The sequence below is a fragment of the Phyllostomus hastatus genome, unplaced genomic scaffold (assembly GCF_019186645.2).
Source record: "Phyllostomus hastatus isolate PE091 unplaced genomic scaffold, TTU_PhHast_1.1 phas_contig_1, whole genome shotgun sequence".
Taxonomy (NCBI): domain Eukaryota; kingdom Metazoa; phylum Chordata; class Mammalia; order Chiroptera; family Phyllostomidae; genus Phyllostomus; species Phyllostomus hastatus.
This window is the reverse complement of record NW_025333498.1, coordinates 26928082-26953652: the sequence shown is the minus strand read 5'-3', so window position 1 is coordinate 26953652 and position 25571 is coordinate 26928082. Positions and strand designations below refer to the sequence as shown.

The 25571-nt window shown below is 33.6% G+C and overlaps 1 protein-coding gene across 1 annotated transcript in view; it reads right to left on the bottom strand.

The window, feature by feature from the left end:
• KCNH7 (potassium voltage-gated channel subfamily H member 7) overlaps window positions 1-25571 on the bottom strand; it is a 476729-nt gene that overhangs the window by 141854 nt on the left and 309304 nt on the right. The window contains exons 3-4 of the mRNA XM_045819059.1: window positions 22556-22711; window positions 3104-3532 (exon numbers count right to left, since the gene is read on the bottom strand). Of these exons, the coding sequence (XP_045675015.1) occupies window positions 3104-3532; window positions 22556-22711 (585 nt within the window). The remainder of the gene's footprint in view (window positions 1-3103; window positions 3533-22555; window positions 22712-25571) is intronic.

The window sequence follows — 25571 nt, the reverse complement described above, 5'->3', positions numbered from 1 at the left end:
ATTTAGCCTGTTAACTGTTATATGACTTCATAAAACTAAAATTAGTTTTTAAAGTTTTCCATCTTCCCTTATCAGTGGCTCAGTTTCTAAAGTATATCAAATAGATAATATTAGAAAGTGTAATTTTCTATGCTAATCAGTGATTTCGTAGCTAAAATTATTCTAAAACTGAAGTACAAAAAATGCCCTCTGACTTTATCAGACAGTAACTATAGCATCTGCAAGAAAGTGATACACTTTTGGAGAGTAACATACTTAGGTAGGGGGAGAAGATTGAAGATGACCTAGATGACCTAAATAATTCATGTCCATGTATAGAACTCATACTGAGAAATTAAAAAATGTTAAATCATCCTTTCCTATAATTGTATCAGTAACTGTGCTCTAAATGGAGATCACATAAAATTGAAAACAATAAAGTTAAGTCGTGAAATCTGATCCAACCTTCTTAGTACCACTGTCAAATCACAGGCTGTTTGTGCCTGTGAAATGCACTGATTATGTATCACTTAATATTCAAATTAACTGTTTCTGCATGTTATTATACCATAACTCAGGTTCTGGGCAATAAGGCCAATCTTTGAAGAGTCAGTATAATTCCTAAACATGACTACACTAATTGGATTGACTAACTAAAATATACCTTGGTCATTTGAATTACTATGTTGATTTTACTGTTTTTCAGCCATAGATGCCACTGCTCAAAGATCAAATTTCAGAGCTTTCATTTTCTCAGGAGATATCAAGCATGCAATTACTATAGGACCTTAGATAATGATCCAGTTTTGAAATTGTCCTTGATTTTTTTCCTTGCTCCTTTTGACATTCTTTGGTACAGATTAAAATGGATGTGCTAATTGCTCTTTGACCATATAGAGTTTTTCAGACCTATCTCAAAGCAAACTGTTCCTTCTGTTTCAGTGATATTGATTTTTTTCTTTGAAGTTTTTCCTGCCATTTCATTTTCTTTCACCTCTTCTGCCTTCTCTATTTCACTGTGCCCTTTAAATATGGATCTCCACATGATTCAGTCCTAAGATTTTGGTTTAAATTTTAGAGCATTATGGAGCAGGTAACTAATTTTCTGATGTGTGTACTTTTGATATATTTTATAACCATGGTCTTCTCAGTTTTAAGCAACATTCACTGAATACCTGTCATGACATAGGCTATTGTTCTGGATCCTAAGGCTGTAGAGCTAACGATGCCAGCACTCTTGTGCTGGAGGAGCTCATACCAACATAGTTACTTGCTTAAATGTCTAACAGGGAAGACAGACATATAATGCAGAACAACCTAGACTGCATTACATGCTATAATATATGTAACACTGGTTTGCATGATCAGGTGTAAAATAATTTAATTCCTCTGATTTGAGAAGCAAAGTGGGTCCTTACGGCTATGGGACTGAGTTGGGAAGAATATTCTTGGCAGAACAAAGTAATGAGGCCAAGAAAATGCATGATACATTTTTGGAAAAAGACAATTAGCTTTGTGTAGGATTAAAATACAATACACGGGAGGGGAGGGAGCTTTGCAGAGGCTGGAAATGAGGCTTAAAAAGCTGATGTGACTAGCTGGCAAAATGCTTAGTACCCTTCACACAGGAGTCACAGAATCAGACTTGTTTTAAGAAGCAGCAGTATGACTAATGTTGGACACTCAGGAGTAATGCAGAAAGGACAGTGAGTCTCTCAGGAACCCAAATCTATAGGATTCAGAAACAGATGTATCTATGCAACAGGTACTCTGCATCCTGGATCCCCTGGCAGTAGTTCAGTGACTCAAGAGACCCCTTCTATAGAAAGCTTTTTTATTGATCTATTGCAGTTGCCCCAATTTTTTCCCACTGCTCTCCCCTGCCCTGCCTACCCCCAGCTCCCACAGTCAACTCCTACCCTGCTGAGCAAGAATGAGGGAAGAAAACATGAGTTGATTGTGAACTCTGGGTTTAAAGGCCAGCTTTAACACTCTATAACCTTGAAACAGTTCCTTATTTAGCATGTCCATGCCTCAGTTTCCTCATCTATAAAATGATGCTTAATAATTCTTCCTAACTTACAAGGTTATTATGAGAATTAATGTGTATCAAGCAGCTGCATTACCTTTCACATAGTAAATACTCAACAAATGTTATTCATTATTGTGTTAATGATGCATAGCTTTTGTCATTGGTTTTTATACATCTACACTTTCTCTACTGGCTAATATAAGTATGTAAAAAAGAAGGAGCCAGGGAGAAATAGGCAAATTCTGATTTCGCTTTCAAGTTGGTTTTGAGACCAAGAGTTTTAGGATATGTTTTTTTTTGTCCCCTAAACTTTTCCCCCTTCCCCTACCTATTCCTTCCCTGTCCATAATCAATTTATAGCTTTCTGATTACTCATTATGCAACATTTCATACACCTCTTTCTTTGGGAAAGAGTTGGCGAATAAAATAATTTTGTGATGGCACACCACTGTTTCTGCCCAGGGCTTGACTGTTTGCTAAATAGAACAAAATTAATTATGTTTGAGACAATAGTGTCATGACCTAAGCATGTGTTATATTACACTTTAATCCATTACCATTCTATAAAGTAGGCAGGTAATGGTTATCATATTATTGCAGAAACACAGTTAAAGAGGCTAGAAGAAACCAAACTATTCACTGGGGTTCAAAGAGGCACTCAGTAACAACTCTGAATCTAGGACTTTTTTTTAACAGCCTTTACCCACTTTTGTTCCTCTAAGGTGGTGATTTTTGACGAGTTGTTGCAAGAGTTTTCAAAACGTGCGATACCTGACTATTTAGTCAGGAGCACTGACCTCCTTTCCCTTAGACTGTCAAATAAAAAAAAATGACAATATCCAAGACAACAATAGCTATCTAGTGTGAATGAATAAAAATTATACCTATTTTTTGTCAGATCTGCAAAAAATATATTTTTTCTGTGCCACAGAATTTTAGCAATTAGTTTATGTGTGTCATGAGGTGAAAAAGGTTAAAAATTGCTGCTCTGAGGCATAATGATTAATGTCAAAATTAATCACAATACGAAAATTCATTTTTCATTAACAATTAATTTATGTTTTCATATTGAAAAAAACCCTGCAAACATACCTTCACTGGCATGTCGGTCTCTAAATACGTTCTTGGGGTGGACATTGAAACCTTCTATATCATGAACAGAAGAAGCCCTCCGTATACTACAAATGCTTTCCTTCGATCTGGAATGAGTCAGCTGGGAACTTGACTGCAGCATGTCAGGGTAGAGTCGGTCCCATTGCCTTTTGGGAGAGGAATGGTCAAGAGGTCCAGATATATTCACCAAGGGGGAACATCTGCTGGGCTGTATCAAGGCTTTTGTATCATCCGCTTCAGAGGGGCTGCAACTTTCTTTTGTAGGAGACTTAAAGTGCTTCATGGCTACTGAGTCATCACTGTGTTTAGATGAGTCAACCACTACCACGTCGGGGTCGTCTTGTGGTAAGGACTGCTTTCTGTAGGTAAGAACTCTCAGACCAGGGAACTTGAACCCAAAAAGTTTCCCTAAAGTAAAAACAGAAAAGAGTATTATTATAAGACAAAACATATAAAACAAACAAGGAAACATTTGACTCATATTTAAATGTAAATTTAAAAAATATGTAAAAAGAGTTATTAATCAATAATTTACAATGGAATGGGGAATGTTGTAGAAAATATCTGTAAGGGAAATATAAATTATCATATGAGTGTAAGAAAGTAGTAATAAATAATTTTTACTATGTTTTTGATAGATATTCTCCAGTGGCACGAAAGCATTATTTGAATGCCACAAAGTTTTCTGTTTTAATTAAAAACGTATATCCACTGTACACCCATTCTTTAAGGGAATTTGAAGGGCATAACATAGTTTACAAAAAAAAGAAGGGATGGAGCACCATGTGTGAAAGAACAAACACAGAAAATATTATAGTGTATGTATGGGTGTGTGTTAGGGGGTCACTGTATTGCAAGTATGAGGGAAGAGAATGAGGTGGGGGTGAGGAGTTGGCCTGACACATCTAGAAGGTTTCTATTGGATAATGATGTGAGTTGAGTGTGGGTGGAAGAATTGGAGTCAGCTGTGTATGAGATGTTCCTCATTCCACTGGGAATTCTTTTTTTTTTTTTTTAAAGAGGGAAGGGAGGGAGAAAGAGAGAGAGAGAAACATCAATGTGTGGTTGCTGGGGGTCATGGCCTGCAACCCAGACATGTACCCTGACTGGGAATCGAACCTGCGACACTTTGGTTCGCAGCCCACGCTCAGTCCACTGAGCTATGCCAGCCAGGGCTCCATTGGGAATTCTTGCAAGACATTGGATTCAGAGCTAAATGTATGGTAAAGATAGGAATTTCTTTTTCCTGATTTCTTCATTCTCTAAATCTGAGAATATGGCATGAAATGTTATATACGTATCTCAGAGTGGATAATGGTTAGCAAAGGCAATTAAATATAAACATTAAAGAGTAGGTAATTAAAATTAAAATAGTAGTTAATAAGTACATTAAACTCGTAGTAAAAGTACAAATTCAAATGACTATATCATTTTTTACTCTTCAATTTAGCAGTAAATGAAAAAAAAAGTAAAACATCCAGTGTTGGCAAAGAACGCAGGAGAGCATTCTGACATTCTGTTGGGGATTGCAAATTGCTATAGATTATTTGGAAAATCATTTTAAAATGTCTATTAAAATGAAAAATATGCTTTTCATTTGACACAGCAATTGCATTCATAGAATATTACAAGGCACAAACTAGACACAACCTGAATATTCACTAGAAAAGGATGGTTGAATAAATTATGGCATTACTATACCTTGAAATCTTATAATATTCTTTAAAGTGCAACAACATTTATATTTTTGATTAGAAGTTTATTCAAATACAGTGTTAAGTGAAAATGCAAGTTTCAGCTTCATTTGTTCATGATAATACTATTTCATTAAAAATAATTAAAGCCTGATGCTGGTTCCAGCCAGGATGGAAGCATAGGTAGAAACCCTTCACTTCCTCACACATCCAAAAGGAGGATATGAACCAATCTAAAATCAATAAACAACCAAAAGCACCAGAAAATCAAACTGCATGGAACTCCAACAACCAAGGAATTAAAGAAAAAATCAGCCAGAACAACCAGGCCGGGAAGGTGGCAGGCCACGCAGGCCGACCCAGAAAAACTGTGGTGTCCTGGAAGACCATGAGGGTGGGACTGGCTGCCAGCTCAGTGGGCTGTGCAGGAGGGGCTGATTTAAGGGGAAACTGACTTAAGGGGAAAACTGACTTAAGGGGAAAACTGACTTAAGGGGAAAACTGAGAGCTGACTGTGGGCTGCAGTTGGCATTGCCGTAGTGGGAGCAAGAGAGTTGGAAAATGTGCTAGAGACAAGCAGGCCAGCTTCACTGTTCCCTCTCAGGCCCCTCCCCCACAGGCAGCACTGCAGCATAGTAAGGAGGGTCTCCCAGCTCGGGTAATTACCTGAGGCCCTGCCCCAGCACAACGTATCAGCTGCTCCAAGACAAAGAAATATGGCCCAAATGAAAGAACAGAGTAAAGCCTCAGAACTAAGTGATGAGGAGATTGCCAACCTATCTGATGTAGAATTTAAAGCCCTTGTAATCAAAATGCTCACAGAACTGATTGAGCTGGGTTGAAAAATAAAAAAAGAAATGAAGGATACCCAAAGTGAAATAAAGCAAAATATTCAGGGAACCAACAGTGACAGGAAGGAGACCAGAACTCAAAACAATGATTTGGGACAAAAGAAAGAAAGAAATATCCATCCAGAAGAAAAGGAAGAAACAAGAATCCCCCCCAAAATGAAGAGAAGCTTAGGAATTTCTGGGACAACTTTAAACATTCCAATATCTGAATTATAGGGGTGCCAGAAAGAGAAGAACAACAGCAAGAAATTGAAAATTTATTTGAACAAATAATGAAGGAAAACTTCCCCAATCTCACAAAGGAAATAGACTTCCAGGAAGCCCAGAGAGTCCCAAAGAAGTTGGACCCAAAGAGGAACACACCAAGGCACATCATCATTAGTAACCCAAGATTAAAGACAAATTGAGTATCCTAAAAGAAGCAAGGGGAAAGGAGACAGTTACCTACAAAGGGGTGCCCATTAGACTATCAGCTGATTTCTCAAAAGAAAACTTACAGACAAGAAGGGGCTGGAAAAAAGTATTTGAAGTCATGAAAGGCAAGGACCTACATTCAAGATTACTCTATCCAGCAAAGCTTTCATTTAGAATGGGAGGGCAGATCAAGTGCTTCTCAGATAAGGTCAAGTTAAAGGAGCTCATCATTACCAAACCATTATTATATGAAATGTTAAAGGGACTTATCTAAGAAAAAGAAGATAAAAAATATGAACAGTAAAATTACAATGAACTCATAATTATCAGTAAATGAACCTAAAAGAAAAGAAAAACAATGAAAACAAAAACTAAGCAAACAACCAGAACAGGAACAGAATCAGAGATATGGACATTACATGGAGGGACTTCAGTGGGGAGGGGGAAGGGAGGCATGGGGGGAAAGGGCACAGGGAAGAAGAAGCATAATTAGTAGGCATAAAATAGATGGGGAGAGAGAAAAAATGGTATAGGAAACAGAGGACTCAAAGAACTTATATGTACACCCATGGGCATGAACTAAGAGTGGGGGATGCTGGAGGGTTGAGGGGCAGGTGGAGGGAGGATAAAAAGGGAAAATTGGAAAAACTGTAATAGCATAATCAATAAAATACTTAAAAAGTAAAAAAAAATAAAGCCTATATATGTCCATATAATAGCAGTAAAGAAGGATGTGGAGGAACATATTCCAAACTTTTAATGGTGTTTGCTGAAGTGGGTTTGGAAGTGGGGAAAGTATAATGTATTGCATTCTTCTTTGGATATCTCTATTGTTTGTTACATGGAGCATGCATACTTACATAAATTAAAAAAAAACTAATAAGGTAAAACTTCTACCCCTGAAAGAAATAAAAAGAGAAATGATATATAATCCAAAGGTTTTCTAAGAACTGTCCACAAGAAAATGCAATTTCCAATTTCTGTTGCCAGCACAGTAGTAGTGTAGGGCCACATCACCCATGGCTTTACAATGAGGTGTTGCCCTTCTGGTTAGTCAGTTGGTGTCTTCGGTTTACTGACTTATATTCTCTAAGTGTCATGGACAACATCATCTTTAATACATTTACTCTGAAATTTTCTTCAATGCATTGAAGATGGTCTTGAAATATGAAATAACACTCAAAACTTTTCTGCATTTTATTTGAGTATACTCTTCCAGGGGATGGTCTCAGACACACATATTTGCAATTCCATGTTTAATCCAATGACTCTTAAATGCATATCTCTGAACTAGACCTCTTTTCTTAGTTCCAAACCTGAATATCTAATGCCCTCAACAGTATCTTCACTTAGAATTCTTAAAAACACCTCAAAATCTCACAGCAAATCCAATCTCATAATCAATCTTTCCAAGCCCAGGCTGGTTTTTTACCTAATCCTACAAGTCGAAGACTTGAGTGTTATTCTAGTTACTTGTTCTCTCTCACCTCTATCCCCATACCTGATCAGTCCCCTAATTGTGTTTATTTCATCTCTGAAATATTTTTTAATGATAGCCACTAATAATAATTATTTTCACTTCTCTCATATCCACTGCTTTCACTTAGGTCTAAGCTACTATTTGTTCACCTTATTTATTGCAATAGGATGCTATTCACTTTCTACATTGCATTGTATTGTTCATCCTTCAAAACTATTTTTTATTTTTCAAAAAATTGCACTTTTGATCATGTATACTATCATTTAACCTCTCACCGCTCCCAGTAACTCCCTGCTTTGGGGATGAAGATGACACATCCACTCTGCAGCTTTACCTTTCTTCCCTTGCCCCTCAGGGTCCAGTCACATGGACTTCATAACTTCTTCAGAGGCCTGTGCTTCCCCCCAGGCTTTCTTGTGTTGGATACTTTTTTCCTCTTCCTCTTTAGTACATCCTTTGGGTTTTAACTCCAAAGTTAATTCCTTTGGGAAGCTTTTTCTTCCTTCTGAACTGGATTAGCATATTCTTTGTAACTTCCAATGCAATTGACTAGTTATACACTTGTTGGCTTTCTTATTTACATTTCTCCCCTTTAGTAGACTGTAGACCTAATAAGGGGAGGCCCCCTGTCAGTTTTGCTTACCAAAACCTAGCTCCGACCAAACGTTTGAGCACAGTAAATATATATTTACTGTAGAAAAACTAGACAATTTAATTGCACCGACCAACTTAATTAGAGAATCTTAGCCTCTTAAAATTGTATTGAACCCTATTTACCAAATATGATTGATTGAGTTGAACTTGTTAGCTCATGCAAATGGTGAACTGTATACCTTGTTCTATATAATTGATAGGACTCTTATTATAAATTTCATCTTTTTTTCAGAGGTTATTAATTGCTACCATTCTGACCCTAAAGCACACATAGGAGTGTTTTCAAACTCTTCATCATCTAGTGAATTTTATGTAAAATATGTGTTACAGGACATTTTAGAATGAAGCAATTTAATTTATTATTGTAAGCTAGTGGACTACTAGTTGTTAACAGTGTCAAATATAGTAGAAATAGAATTTATCTTTTAGGAAAATACATGACACATGCATAGACAAACCCCAAGTATGTTGAACATTAAACTCTTGATTAATAAAATGAAAAAGAAAGTAATCAGTCTGTGCAAATAAGATTAAGTAACAGCACATCACAATAACCGTTTTACAAGCATTCTCACATAATTCCACTACCACTTCTATTTGTTTAAATTGCCAAGTTAAGAATTAGTGAACTGTATCAGAATCATTTGATTAGTTTTTAATGCACTCAGAATTGAGTAATAAAGCAGTTTACAAATCCATTTTGCAAGCTTATTACAAATGGACTGAAGGTCAATGCCTACTCTTATTCATTTTTTATCACTTTCATTACTGCCTTATTTTAAAAACAATCCACTACCTTTTTTAAATTAATGATCACACCAGGCGTTTACTTTGTTTCTATAGTTTAGTCATGTACAAGGTAGTACAGATGGTTTTTTCTGCACCACTAGGTTAATATGACCATGTTATATTGCATTACAGATTTAGTTGTCTAACTGCTGTTCATCCGGAAAGAATACACACTGAGAATTTTGCTTAACGCTAGCACTTTCAGGCATGAAATACAAAACACCACATGAGTGTAGTCCTGTTAGGGACTTAACACTGTAAAAACACTCTTGTAAGTTAAGTCTCCATTTTTTATTATATCTGTATTCTAACTTGTATAACTAAAATAGATACTGTTTATTCTATCTACTAAAATGTTAAAAAAATCTGAAAGAACAGATTAATACATTTTTAAAAAAACATGTTTAAAACATTCCCCAAGGTATATATAAGTATTGATAAACTACTTACATGAACATTGTTGTATTTAAATATATCACTTCCATATAAGAAGATACTATATAGTTTCTAAAACACATGAACTTATAAGTAACTACTATGACAATGTCTTCCTCTGGACATGTCACTTTTGTGAAGCTGCTGAACGTAAATTTAGAAGCTCCATCTTCATGGATCATGTGTCATATTTAACTAAGAGCTTTTTACTTCTCAACCAAGAAGACACATTGATATTCTCTTTGTCTTTGAATTATGACTTTAACCAAACGTGGAAAGATGTAAAATACTTGGCCCATGATCAAGTAGGAAATTGGGGTAAAGTCAGAATAAAACAGTAGTTTCCATGATTTAATTTCAGTTTACCCAAAATTTGCTGTTTACTTGGACCATAAATATCCACTTGAGAATATAATGAGAATCATAACTCCTTTAAATAAATGTATATAAATGCATACACACAATTTTGTTTATTATCTCACAGTTTGAATAATAAACTCCCCCATCCCAAATCCAAACCTTTTCATTAACCTTCCCCAGAGTCCCCTAGGATTAGTTGACTCCTAATATTACTTCCAGTTTTGACTTACTTTGCTTATATCATTGTGGTAATCATAATTCTCAAAAATTATAATGATCAGAACTACATTTCTACCCTCTATCTCAGGGTAATGACACTTTATAAATGGTTTTGCTAAACTTTTCCAAATTGAGAAGATCTCATCAATCTGATTCCTCTCTCTCTCTCTTTTTCTGTCTCTGTCTCTGTCTCTCTTCTGAAAGCTGGTTCTCATCTTCCAGAGTCTGGCAGAAACTATTGTGACAATTTGACTTTAAATAATTTTTCTATTTGGAATATACCTAGTAATGTTAGAAACAATGATATTTCTCACAGAAATACAAATATTTTTGAAAAATCCTTCATATATGTTCCTAATAGCTGAATTTCCTCACAACTATAAATTCACAATCATTCCCTCAGTTCAATTTCTCATCATGTCTACAGACTCTTAGAACTTAGATTATCTAATAATTAAAATCCAATTAAATGTAAATTAAAGCATTTTACTCTTGCTTGTTTCAGTTTATTGAATTAAGGACTTAAAAGTACAGAGAAACTCAAGTTCAAGCAGTCACGCAGATCAAAGAAGACAGTGGGGTAAGGAGCAGGCATGTGTGTGTGTGCATGTGTGTGGCAGCAGGTGAAGTGGGGGATGTTATAAAGGTCATAAGTAGAGATATTTCCCATTACAAAGAATTAGGGTTGGGAAGAAGAGTCTTCACTTGGAACCTTGGAAGCAGACTGTGCAGAGCATTTCATGGGTGTTCTCAGGAGACATGCCTATCAGAAAGGGGGAAAGGCAGGACTGAGCAAATGGAAACTGTTATGCAAATGCAGCTGAAGCTTCAGCAGGTCCTCCTAGAGCTCTGGAGCTGGAGAACCCTTCAAAATCATGCCGAACTGACAGCAGGGTATCGGGACTTTGTATCCTTTCATAACCTGTCACTGGCTAGAGCTAAGCCATGGGAAGGGCCGTATCCTTGGGTAAGGCAGTTCCCTGTCTTTGACAATTCTCAGTGAGGGGCAAAACCACGTGCCCTCATCAGACAATATTCCCCAGCATGGCTCCAGCACTGAGGGAGGTGTCAGGCTGCACGGCACAGCACAAAGGGGAAGGACAGCCAGGTTTTGGTCTTAAAAAAACCTCCAATGATCTAAATTAAGTCTACTATCAGCTATTATCACACAAAATAAAGATTTTTGAGTAAGTGTCAATCTACCTTTCTGAAATCAGGGTATTCAAAAGTCTGACACTTGTTGAAAGCCTTAAAACCATTGTGATTTTTTTCTACAGCTAAAGAGTTCTGGATGTGAAAAGAAACATGACTAATTTCTGAGTCAGAGAGAATGCCATTTCAAATTTTATGGGAGAAACAGGGAATATAGTCAACATATCTGCCTTTTCTTTTTAGGGAGAATATTTTTGTGGAGGTACCTGGAAGGCAAAGAGTCCTTCCTACTCCTAACTATGTAAGGAGGTATACAATGTTGTCCACGGGCTGCCAGAGAAACCTCAACTACTGTCAAAGAAGGCAGCAGACAGCAGTAAACTAGGAAAAAGTATAATTCCATGTGCAGTCAGTGCTGGATTACCTAACCCGAGTTGTGGGTGACAAACGGAGGAGGTTGGTTCTGGTATCAGTGACAACACAAGATCACCAGGGAGTACACTGACCTAGTGAACCTGAAACTAAACATGGGACTGTTCAAAGAAGCAGATGTGGTGAGTAATGCCTTGGAAGACTAAGACTTATGGGACATTTTCAAGGGTGAGAGCAGGGAAAAGGCAAGATCTTACAATAAAGCTGTAGGAATAGGACTGAACTGGGGTCTTGAAGCAATGTGAGTCCTGACCCAATAGTGCACAGCACACCTATGTGGGAGTCAGCAAGTCAAGGCTGCAGCATGTGTGAAAGCAAGCACAGGAGCTACACCAGCAGAGAACCTTTGGAACAGGTTCACAAATGTCTGAGAGGCACTGCTTCCAACCTGGCCAGGTCATATTATATATATACACACACACACACACATTATACATATGCAAATATGTATATATACATGTATACATATTTTATATGTATATTTGTATATATACATATTTGTATATACATATTTATATGTATATATGTATATAAAGAAATACATGTATATATTTTTAAAATATATAAACACATACAAAAAATTAGGTTTCTATGTAATAACTGCTTAATAAATCAATGATTTACCCAAACTGTTATTTTGTTTCTGTTCAATGAATTTCTTCCTTTTCCAAATGCCAAGTTAAACAATCTATTCAAGTTGTGTGAAAATAAAAACATGTTTACCTAGACTGACCTAGGATGACCAAGTAGTAATAATATTGACAGGGTCTCTCTTCATGGAATATTCTAAATACAAATGGCACAAACACCAGTTACCCAAATGTGTGAGTATGGACTGTGCCTTATTTAGGGTTGCTAAGTAACAAAATCTTCCAAGTGATATACAAGTAGGGACTCTGGTGTGGATTTACTGATTTAAGTGATCATTAACATTCATTGTTAGTGAAGGGATAGTGCATACTTGTTTCCAACTGCCAGCAATTTTTGATTTTAGAGATGTAATTTTGCTCAAATCCTAGGGGAAATGATATAAAGTTAATTGTAACCTATGACTAAACTTTTCCATTAGCAATCACATTATGGGTCCTTTTTCTATATCAAATTTAATCTTTAAAAAGACAAAACTTCCAAACACATAATAGAAAACATTAGTTATGTTGTAAAAATTTTAATTAAATTCATCTAAATAATAGATTGTTTCTAGCTAATTCCTGTTGAGGGAAACTCTATTTTACTATAGAGGCTCTTCATCTTTGAATTAAAGAATGACTTTCAGCTCCAGTGGAGAATAATAAAAACACTGTGAATGCCCTTTTATAAACCAACTATACAGAAAATTTCTTTGTTCCTTAGTGAGGTCTGAAAATTGAGATACAAATTTGAGGGAGAATGCAGTTATTCAGGAAAATATGTATTTTATGTCAATTATTTATAATATTGAGTACAAAGCATATAAATACATTTTAAGGGCTTATATTAGCTAGATAATTCCCTAAATTACCAACTGTATTTTGTATGTGTAGACTTAGCCTCAGTCAAAGCTTTTAGAGTAATTCAAACTTTTATTTTGGTAAGGATGAAAGTAAAATTCTGTCTTGATTTGGGGAGTATAATTTTAATCCTTTCAAAGATAATGGAAGATAATTACAGTAGCTTAATAAGATTAAATAAAAAGTTCCCTTTTAAAAATTACTGTAAGTGTAAGAAACTACAAAAATTTATTTTGTTAAATTCTTACATTTAGTTCCACTTAAAATTTATCTTTATAGTTTTAGATAAACATTAATTAGCTTAGACCAGTAGTTTCCACAATTTAGTGGGCATCAGAATGATCCAAAAAGTTTGTTAAAATATGGATTGTTGAAATTCTATATTTCTGAGTTAGTTCTTCTGGTGTAAGACCCAAGAACCCATATCTCAAACATGTTGCAGGGTGATGCTGATGGTCTCACACTTGGAGAATCACTGACACAGACAATCTGGTGAATGCTGATTCAATAGGGAAAAGAACTTAATTACTCAATGTAATAATAATATTTATTTCTTTATATATTTTACAAATATATATTAGGTACTTACTATTTGCAAAATGTTGGGGGGTACCTGCTATGATCTAGAGCTGAACAATTTAAAACATAGAATGCATTCATTTTCTCTTTGGAAATATATTGTCCAATTAATAATTTTTTATTTAAAATAAGTTTTCTGTGGAAAGCAGTATGGAGTTACCTCAAAAAATTAAAAATAAAACTGCCTTATGACCCAGTGATTCCACTTCTGGAAACATATCCAAAGAAACCCAGAACACAAATTCAAAAGAATATATGCACCCCTATGCTCATTTCAGTGTTATTTACAATAGCCAAGATTTGGAATCAGCCCAAGTGCCCATCAGCCAATGAGTGGATAAAAAGCTGTGGTACATTTACACAATGGAATACTACTATTCAGCTTTAAAACAGAAGGAGCTCTTACCTTTCGCAACAGTATGGATGGACCTAGAGAGAATTATGCTAAGTGAAATAAGCCAAATCAGAGAAAGACAAATAGTATGTGATTTCATTTACATGTGAAATCTAATGAACAAAATAAACAAACAAAAAAGTTTTTTCAATCTCTCTTGAGAGATTTTTAACAAATTAAAATATGTGTAATTTTTTTTGTATGTGTGTATGTAAACCAGATTGGTGATTCTAGATTCCTGCTATAAAAGAGAAGAAATACAAAATTCGAATATACTTGTAAATAACTTAAAATGGAACTTAAAAAGTACTTCATTTAATGTAATAAAGCAATCTTTTCTTAAATTTGACAATTTTTTTTATTTTTCTTTTTGAAACTAATAGTATAAGCTAGAAGAACACATGATTTGGTTATATTCCACATCGTGCAAATATTTTATAGCAAAAGATACATTAGAGAAAAACAAAAGAGAACTCATTTTTCCATTGCTATTACTTGCTTTAGATGTGTTCTTCTGGTTGGTAGAAGAGTACAATTTTATTTTCTAGTGTGTGTCATTGCCATTTTCTTTAGATTGCAAAGTTTTTATAGAAGCTATCAATGAGATAAAACATTTAATTATATCTTTTATTTGGTACTTATTTTTATTACATAGAAATTTTTTGACTCAGCTGTGTAGTACTTATCAATTTGATAGATATATTTATCAAAACAATCCTTTTTCTCATACTTGCTTCATTCCAGGGCACATGAGCCATCTATCTGCTGCTGGTCCTATATCACTGACACAGAATAAATTTGTTAAAAATTAGTTTTTCTTAGAAAAAGCAGTTCACTTTTCTTGTGTAGAGTTGCTAACCCTGAAACTAAATATGTGGATTGAAAAATGATCCACCACTTCATTAACTAGAAAGCAAATCTCTAGGTTCCTGAATTTACTCAGCCCGATTTATCGTAATGCCTTTTTTATGATCCATCTTCTCTATTGTGTGTTTACCTCCTTTACTTTCACTTAGTATTCTAAATTTAATAGTTCATTTTATTTGTGTTTCTTGTGCTATCACTTCACAGTTTTTCCTGTATTTTGCCTACAATTCAAGAGAGAGATTTAAATGTACAGAAACTCAAATCTTGGTTACCTTGTTTCTATACCCCTCACTTAAACTCCATACACATTCTTTATTTAGATAATACATTAAGTATATTGAAGGTAAGATATTTCTGCAAAAAAAAAGATGTCTCAACATTTAACATTTTTTCTTTTTTGTTTGTTTGTTAGAGAGACTACTCTAAGAACAACAATGTTGGAAATAGTCAAAAACATTATTTTATAGTTATAACAAGTTATACTTGAAGAAAAAGTCAGCAGGAGTTTGCCAAAGATCAGACATACTACAAAGTAGAAATTGTATAGTATTGGAAATTACCAAGCATAATTTGTCTCTCACTTTTTCTGCTTGATCTAACAATCAACTCATCAAAAACTGACACCAGGTAAAGGGAAATTTAGTGTGTAATGGTAGAAGGGTATAATCTAAACCCAATATACTGGTTGTAAATAATGGGCCTTTGTAATGTTCTGGAAACAATTTTATCTGCATATTTGTACTCTTTTCAAAGATTTGCTGTATGAATGACAGCTGTAGTGTATGGAAATCATTCATGTTCACAATGTAAGAAATGATCTCTGCTGAATTTTCTATCACTTGCACGTGAGCTGCTATTTTAATCACAGTATAAAGTAGCATAGATTATGTATTATATCCTGGGAGGCTACTGTAGATACTCCTGATACAACTTTCTTTTTTTCACTCCCATCCAATTTGATGAACCATACAATATAACTATTCTATGGAAAAATGAAGAATTTGTGAGGACAGTGAAGAAATTAAACTAGGCATTCCCCCAAACAAATGATCATATTGACATTATGACCTAAATACAGGCTGACATTACCTAAAGTATATTATCTGGAATTATTCAATGATGCCTAAATTTGTTAGAAAAAAAAATAAAAATTTGTAACAGCCAGAAACTTAAAAGAATGAAACTTTGGTATCACAATAGTTTCTTAATGACACTTCAATTTTGTTTCTATATGTGTTACTAAAGAGACTTAAAAATTAATGATTTTGATAGAGAATTTTCCTCAAGTGTGAGACTATTCAGAGTAAAATACTCAGAATATTGGCATCATATTAAAATATTTGTCACAATATGGCTTTAACTGAATATTGTACTGTCATTTATACATTCCTAAGGAAGTAACTCATACTGAAAAAATTCTCATCTGGTGTACATTTGATTTAGTAGTATAGTAAAGTTTACAGCATAGAATTTTGATACTGTTGTTTCTAAATTTTATATATATTTTGTAATTTGAATTTATATACAATATAGCAATTTCTTTTTTAACATATTAAAGTTTGTAATAAGGCTTTCAGCTTCTCACAGACAATGATAGACAATACAGTATTGTCTGACAGACAATACATAAATTCAGCTTCCTCATTGATCCCCCTAAAAATCAAAGAGAGCAATAGGAAATTGAATAAAAATATTCATAAACTATGCCTAAAGAATTATTAGAGAAAGAGACATTGCAAACTTGAATTTACACACAGGTGGGGAAATAAATGCCCAAATTCAGCAGAATGGAACACACTGCAGTAGAGTCCAGCAGAAACTAAGTGAGAAAAGTGGAATACAAAAGTCTCCTTGGAGTGATGGAAGACATATCATACAGGGCTTACCCTCAGAACAAGAGGGCTGCACTCTGAGTAAAAAGTACTGAAAGCAGGTTAGTGACCTGAATGAACAGAGCACTGGTTAGTAGACAATAGAAAGTGGTCTGAAAATCCCCAGAGAGCAGACTCAGAAAAGCACTACTTCTTGGAGAGGTGAAGGAACTTTAAAGGTGGAATTGTCCCTTGGAGAGAGGGAAACAAGGTTGAAGGTGAATATAATGTCCCTTTACTGGTCCCTTTGCTGATATAAGAGGAAATAGAAGAATCAGAAGACAAAGAAAAAAAAAACACATACTGCCATATACAGTCATACCTCAGTACTTGTCAGCTCTAGAACTTGTAAAATCCTTTAGTCATCCCCTTTTGATGAGAAAAAAAGAAAATGTTTCAGCACTCGGTGCTTGCTTGGGACTTGTAACACTTGCAACGCTGCCCCGTAAGAGAAGACGTTTCATTATTCAGTAATTGTCGGTTTTGGTACTTGCTGCGAGTTACTGAATGATTTAATGACAAGTACCAAGGTACCACTGTATTTTAAAGGACAAACAAAAACCAACAAAATAAAACAAAATGCCCAACTCCTTGTAATGTATAAATGAGCCTTTGAACTAAAAAATTAAGAAAGCACTCGAATAAGACAGATTTTTTTTTTGCCCCTAACCAGATTTCTTGTTAATGCTAGTCCAGGAAAAGTCCTGCATAAATAGATATAAACAAGTGAACAAACTTTTGTTTGTTCAAAAAACTGAACAAACAAAAAATGCAAAGTGAGAACTAAAAAAATATAAAGGATAAATTCAGGAAAGAAAAATACAAAAGTCACCTAAAAATTTAAGACCACATTACAATCTACCCACAAGAAATAAAGGTTGAAAATGATAGAAGCCAAGAAAGTAAAATGTAAATAAAAAGAAAAAAGATATGAAAAACAGGTAAAGAAGGTCCAACATATATATTATCTGAGTCCCTGAAGAAAAGCAAACAAAAAATATTAATATTTAAAGTTATAATTGAATTTCCTGAAATAAAAGATGTATATATTGTATCTGGGAAAACTGAGTTGGAATAATCAGATCAAGATATATGCTTATAACAATTTTAGACTTTATAAGTCTCTCTTGGTTTGATTGAAGTGTATTAAATTCTACTATTATTAGTTAATTTCTAAAATTTTCTGAGATCCTGGGAAATATATTAAAATCACAAAGGACAGTCAAGTAGGTTGATATCAGACTTTATATTAGCAACATCTGATGCAAGAAAAGAGTGTAACAATATCTGTAAGGTTCCCAGGCAATGAAGTGTGAGCCAAATATATTATATCTACCTAACTGTTCTTCAAGGGCAAAGGTTACAGAAAATAATGTTGACTGTGAAAGAACTCTGAAAATATGTTACCCATGAACATTTGCTGAAAAGAATAAACTTAATCCAAAAGTTATACAAGTAGCAACGACCCTGAAAGCCGGAATTATCTTGGCCCCTCGTAATACAGGCTTCCCCTGCTAGGCGAGTGTTCTAGGAACCCATCTGTATCGGTGTAACAGCTGGTGTTATTGCAAGAGGCTGTGTTTGGCTTCGGTGAATTTTTTGGAAGACGCTTTCAACACATTTGCCCATGTCATGGTGGGTGATTTATGAGTGCACCTGCCCACACTGAGTTTAGTGTTCAGCAGCTTTTGGCCAAAAATGGCATGACCCCTGTGCCCCACCCTTCCTTTCACCCAATCTTGCCCTGAATGACATGTTTTTTTGTTTCCCCAGAAGAAAAAGTCCCTCAAAAGGTAAGGCTTTGCCAATGTGGAAGATGTGAAACAAAAAATGGCAGAAGAACTAAAAGGCATTAAAATCCACGAGTTCAAAAACTGTTTTGAGCAGTGAAAAAATCCTTTTGCTAGGTGTATTGCATCAAATAGAGGATACTTTGAAGGTGACAGAAGTTTAAACACATAAGAATATATATACAATTTTTTAATAAAATAAATAAATAAATAAATAATTTGGGGGGTGTTCTCCCTTATATTTAGGAAAACATTTGCAAAAAGACTAGTGTGAGTATTGAATACATTTTATTAGAAATTTAAAACCATAAAAAAGTGAGAGATAAGTATGTAAGCATCACAAACTTGACTAGCTAAAAACACCACGACCAATCAAAATGGGAGAAGAAAGAAGAAAACATAAAATAAACTCATTAAGTGTCTTTTTGGTGCTAGCAAGCACTCAAATGTTATAATTTAAATTGACAAATTGAATGGTAAAAGGCTAAGTGTACTTCAGAGTGCAAAGATAAGCACTAAGATAACATTATTAAATAAAATCACATGGTGAAAAGGGGAGAGAAAAAGAAACACAAGCTAATTTTATTCTTGCTCATAGTAAGGAATGAAAATACATTGAGGGGAAGCAGAAATGATTAAGATCATCATATAAACTTTTTTTTAATAAAGATATAACCACTAGAAAAAATACAAATGTTGCTAAAAATTAAAATGAAAAGACAGCAGGAAAAGCAAGCAAAACACACACTGGAAAAAATAGCTAACAAAAATAACATAAACATAATATATTTAACATAGAACATGTCACTATTTAAAACATGTTTATAGAAATAAATACCTATTATAGTTATTAAATACATTAAAATATACTGTTCTTATTAAGAAATTAAAAATTCTCTCTGCAAAACAATTCTTGAATGAAAAACTAAGACAACAAAGTTTAAACATCTTTTAGAAAAGAGATAATGAAAATACTACATATCTGAATTTATAAGATATATCTTATCCAGTGCTTATAGAAAAATATCAAGCCTTATGGTCATATATCAAAAAAAAAATTGAAAGGATGAAAATAAGTCAATGCAAGAAAAGGGCAACAAATTAAGTTGATAAAAAACAATAAAAATAGAAGGAAATTTGTGAGTTTGAAAACTAATAGAATTAATAAACTAGTAAAAATTAGTTCCTTAGAAAGAAAAACACTAATCAAAACTTTTAGCTAGAGGAAACAAAAAAATAAAAGAACCAATAAATGTCACAAAAGAAATAAATATAGGAAGAGAAGAAATCTTAAAATTATTGCAAAAGACCAATTTGCATAGTTCTGTTAAAATAAAATGTAAAAATCTATATGAAATACTTAATTTCTAGGAAATAAAATTTAGCAAAACACTTGTTGAGCTGGGTAATTTGACTAGACCAACCTCTGGAGAAAAAAAATAAATTTGTCAAAAAATTACTCCACAAATAAGTACCAGGCCTAGATCAATTCGCAGAGGAATCACATTTAACTTTTAAAGGTAGATAATACCCAAAGTATTTAAGTAGTTTAGTAGCACAGAAAAATAGAGAAGAAACTCAACATTATTTTTTGAAGGAATTATAATACCTGTACCAATATCTGATGAAATTTAACATATGCACAAAAATTATAGAATTACTAATGAATAGTGATGAAAAAATTATACTTTAGCTTTAGATAAATGAAATCTACAGCACATTGTAAAATAAAATACCTCATGTCCACATATGGTTCCTTCCAGAGTTGAAAGTCCAGAGTAAATTCCATTAATAATATTTACCATAAAGATAAGAAAAGAGAATAGTGCACTTATTCTATAGATGCCAGAAGGCAACTTTCAAATTTCAACACTATTCTTAATGAAAATAATTCAGTAGAAACTTACTTAAAATTATAAAACACATTCAACTCAGTACACATGACATCATTTCGATTATTTGGGAACACTGGTGACATGCACACAAAAATTAGAAATAAGGCATGATGCTCACCAACAACATCTTTTAAATGATACACTGGAGGTAATAGCCAATGGAATTAGACAAAAGACAATTATTATATGTACAAGAATTTTAAAGCAAAGCATAAAGCAATTTGTATTTGACATGATATGATACCTGAAAAACTCATGAGAGTCAATATGTAAGCTACTGCAAACTAAGAAATTTCACTAAGATACTATGAAAACTACTCAAAAAATCAGTAGCCTTAAAAATATAAAAGAGAAGATTTTATTTATAATAAGAACAACAAAAAGTTAAATATCTAGTAGCAAACTAAACTAGAAATCATTTTCAAAATGAAATTGATTTTGAAGTGAAATTTTGAAAATACTTCAAAAACACCCCAAAATTAGACTTTAAAATGAAAATCTATAAAATATACAATTTTGTATAGAATAAACTCATCATAAAGATTTTAATTTAAAATTACTTTATAAAATTAATGTGAATCTAGTAAGAATAAATGAGAATACTAAAGGGACTTTTTCTATCTAGATATTTTGTTTCTAAAGTTCATATAAAATGTCAGGCAGGCTAGAAATAACTCTAAATCCCTTAAAGTTAATATCAAAAAGAACATTTCATATTAGATATTAATGGTATATTTAAAAATGTATGATCCTGCCCTGGCTGGTGTGACTCAGTGGATTGATTGGTGGACTTCGAACCAAAGGTTTGATTCCCACTCAGGGCACATGGCCTGGGCTGTGGGCCAGGTTCCAAGTAGGGGGTGCTCAAGAAAAAAATCACACTGGTGTTTCTGTCTCTCTTTTTCCCTCCCTTCCCTTCTCTAGAAATAAATAAGTAAAGTCTGAAAAAAAAACTGTGACCCTGAAGGAAAAATAGACCAACATAACTGAATAAATTTGAGGAACAGATTAAAGTACAAAGGAATATGGGATAACGGTGGCATCTCAAATTACTAGTGAAAAGATAGACTTACTAATTAATGAAAAGGTGGACTGTCATTGATAAAATCATAAATAAGATCCATACCTTTTACTACAAACCAAGCTAAACTTAAATGCATCACAGGTCTTAGCATATAAAAATCATACAATTTCTAAATTAAAAATAAATTTACAAAATTGGCATGGTTAAACCTTTTCTAATATAATTAAAAAATTCAGAATCAACATGGTAAAAGGTTGATAAATTTAGCCTAATTGCAAAAAAAGGCTATGCATGGAAAAAATCAGGAAAAAGATAAAAAAAACCCAGCTGTTTGTTGAAGAAGTGATTTACAACTTATTTTAAAATTTGAAAGAACAACAAAAAAAACAATTGTAGCACATACAAGAAATGGACAGTTGACAGAAGAAGAAAGGTCTATAGTGCTTAACTATATGAACCACACTCAAAATAATAGAAATGTAAACTAAAACTTATCCAGATACTACCAACCTAGTATGACAAAAATCAAGAAGGCTGGCTCACTCTGTTAGTATTGCACTGGGGCAAAGCAATATATTGCTTGTGAGAGTATAACATGGTTCAAACCATAAGGAGGGGAGTTTTGCAGTATATGAAAAAAATTACATATGCATCTAAACTGTGACTCAGGAATCCCACTTCTAGAATCTACCCTGAAGATGCTTTATTTCCAAAATATACATATACATATACATATATGAAAATATACGTGCATAATGTATTCTAGTATAATTTGTATTAGCAAAAGTTTGGAAACAACCTAAACATCCATCAGTAGGAGAGTGGTTGAATTTACTATGATATATGCAAGACAGATGGCTCTGAAAGCAGCTGATTGATTCTGTAAGGAACGAAAGTGTAATGTCAGCTATGGCTTTTTGCATAGAAAATTATTTTACTTAAAGCATAAGTGTATTTTAAGAATTGAAATATGCAAAGAATGTATTAAAATTATTTCAATAACAATATAACAAATATTATGTACATGTTACTTTTACTTACGGTTGACAGTTTTGATTGGTAATATTGGGTTTACTCTCTCTGGGGAAGCAGCATTTTCCTCATCTGTCACATATTCAAAATTAATGATGAACATCATAGCTACGCCCTCTTGGTTTTTCACTGGAATTATGTGAGTGTTGCAAATGAAAGTGGACCCTAAGGGAATGAAAGATGAGTGTTAGGTTAAAATGTGCCAACATTTTGAAGTATTAGTAATATTAAAATTTTAATAAAACCCTATAAACCTTTCTAAAATGGTCACTAACATTAAATTAAAAATATTTTGATTTTTCTCACTATAGTATTATTTTATTGCAATAAATAACACAGGTATATGGGAAACTTCTCTATCATGAATTTGCATAACCTTGATTCTTTTCCTTCCCCCAGGTAGCCACCACACTAACTTCATATACACTAATCCCCTCCAATTTTTATTAAAATTAAATACTATCATTCCATAAATAATTGGACTTTTCCATTTTAAAAGATTATATAAACAGAGACATACAGTACATATCATTTATAATCAGCATTTTTTTCAATTAAAGTTATATTTAATATTATTAGTTTCAGGTGTATAGCACAATGGTTAGACATTTATATAATTTACAAAGCAATCCCCAGTTAAGTCTAGAACCACCTGGTACCATACATAATTATTATAATATTATTAACTATATTTCCCCTGCTGTAGTTTATATTCCTGTGACTATTTTGCAACTACCACTTTGTACTTCTTCAAAAAATACTTTGATTTTTAATTTCATATTGTTTTGTATATACATTTACATAAAATATGCATAAAATCTGAATACTCAGAAAGTATTCACAGAGAGATTTGGGCACCACATTATGGAATAACAGAATTTTAATTCTCATATATTTTCACTCCCACCTGTATAATAATTAGTATAGGGAAAAAAGTATAGTCTTTTTTTGTTTGTTTGTTTTTAACATTTATTTTATTGTTAAGTACAGTTTTCTGCCCTTTCCCCCTCCCCTCCACACCATTCCATACCTCCCCACCTCCTTCCCTGTTTCTACCCCCGATTGTTATTGTCCACGTGTCCTTTATAATTGTTCCTGTAAACCCTTTTCTCCTATTATCCCCTCCCCTTTCACCTCTGGTTACTGTCAGCCTGTTCTCAATTTCAGTGTCTTTGGTTATATTTTGCTTGTTTGTTCATTTTGTTGATTAGGTTCCAGTTAAAGGTGAGATCATATGTTATTTGTCTTTCACTGCCTGGCTTATTTCACTTAGTATAATGCTCTCCAATTCCATCCATGCTGTTGCAAAGGGCAGGAACTCCTTTCTTTCTGCTGCATAGAATTCCGTTGTGTAAATGTACCACAGTTTTTTCATCCATTAATTTACTGATGGGCACTTAGGTTGTTTCCAGCACTTGGCCATTGTAAATTGTGCTGCTGTGAACATTGGGGTGCATAGGTTCTTTTGGACTGATGTTTCAGGGTTCTTAGGATATAATCCTAGTGGTGGAATTGCCAGGTCAAAAGGCAGATCCGCTTTTAGTTTTATGAGAAAATTCCATACTGTTTTCCACAGTGGTTGCACCAGTTGGTAATCCTGTCAACAGTGCACTAGGGTTCCCTTTTCTCCACATCATCCCCAACACTTGTTTGTTGATTTGTTTATGATGGCCATTCTCAATGGTGTGAACTGGTATCTCATTGTGGTTTTAATTTGCATCTCTCTGACGACTAGCAATGCTGAACATCTTTTCATATGTCTTTGGAACTTCTGTGTGTCCTCCTTGGAGAAGTATCTGTTCAAGTCCTTTGCCCATTTTTTTAATTGGGTTGCTTGTCTTTTTAGAGAGAAGTTGTGTGAGTTCTTTATATATTTTGGAGATCAAACCCTTGTCTGAGGTATCATTGGCAGATATATTTTCCCATATGGTTGGTTCTCTTTTCATTTTACTGCTGTTTTCTTTAGCCATGCAGAAGCTTTTTATTTTGATGAAATCCAATTTGTTTGGATCCTTTATGTCCCTTGCTCTAGGGGACATATCATTGAAAATATCAATGATATTTGGTATGGAATACCTGCATGGAATATCTGAGATTTTCCTGCTTGTGTTCTCCTCTAGGACTTTTATGGTATCATGACTTATATTTAAGTCCTGTATCTACCTTGAATTTATTTTTGTGTATGGTGTAAGTTGGTGCTTGAGTTTCATTTTTTGCATGTAACAGTCCAGCTCTTCCAACACCATTTGCTGAAGAGGCTATTTTTGCTCCATTTTATGCTTTCCCCACCTTTTTGAAATATTAATTGACCATAGATACTGGGTTTATTTCTGGGCTCTCTATTCTGTTTCATTGTTCCATGTGTCTGTTCTTATGCCAGTACCAGGTGTTTTGATTGTAGTAGCCTTGTAATATAGTTTGATGTCAGGTATTGTGATTCCTCCTACTTTGCTCTTTTTTCTCAAAATTGCTGCAGCTATTCAGGGTCGTTTATGGTTCCATGTAAATTTTTGAAATGTTTGCTCTATATCTGTGAAATATGCCATTGATACTTTAGTAGGTATTGAACTGAATCTATAAATTGCCTTGGTTTTTTAGAAAAAAATCTTAGCCTTTCCTTATATGTTTTGCATAAATATAAATCATTATAAAATACATGTATATAAACAATGAAGATAACTCATTTAGTGTTATTTTGATTTTAGCATTAAGGAAATTATTTCCTGTTTCTCATTTACTTTCTTGGACATAAACTAGTAAGTTATTGACTCTCTCTCATATATGTTCCAGTAATTGTTTCCTTTTGTGTGAAAAATTTCCAATGCCCAAATTATAATAATTTTATTTGGTTTGTAATTTGTCAGCAAATAAAAATATAATTTTGTCTATGTTATTATGTTAATTTGGTCCCTTCCAACAAAAAGATGAAATTCTGTTTTTTAAATATATTTCATTGATTTTGCTATTATAGTTGTCCCAATTTTTCACTCTTTTCCTCCCTCTGACCAGTACCCCCTTCCCTCCA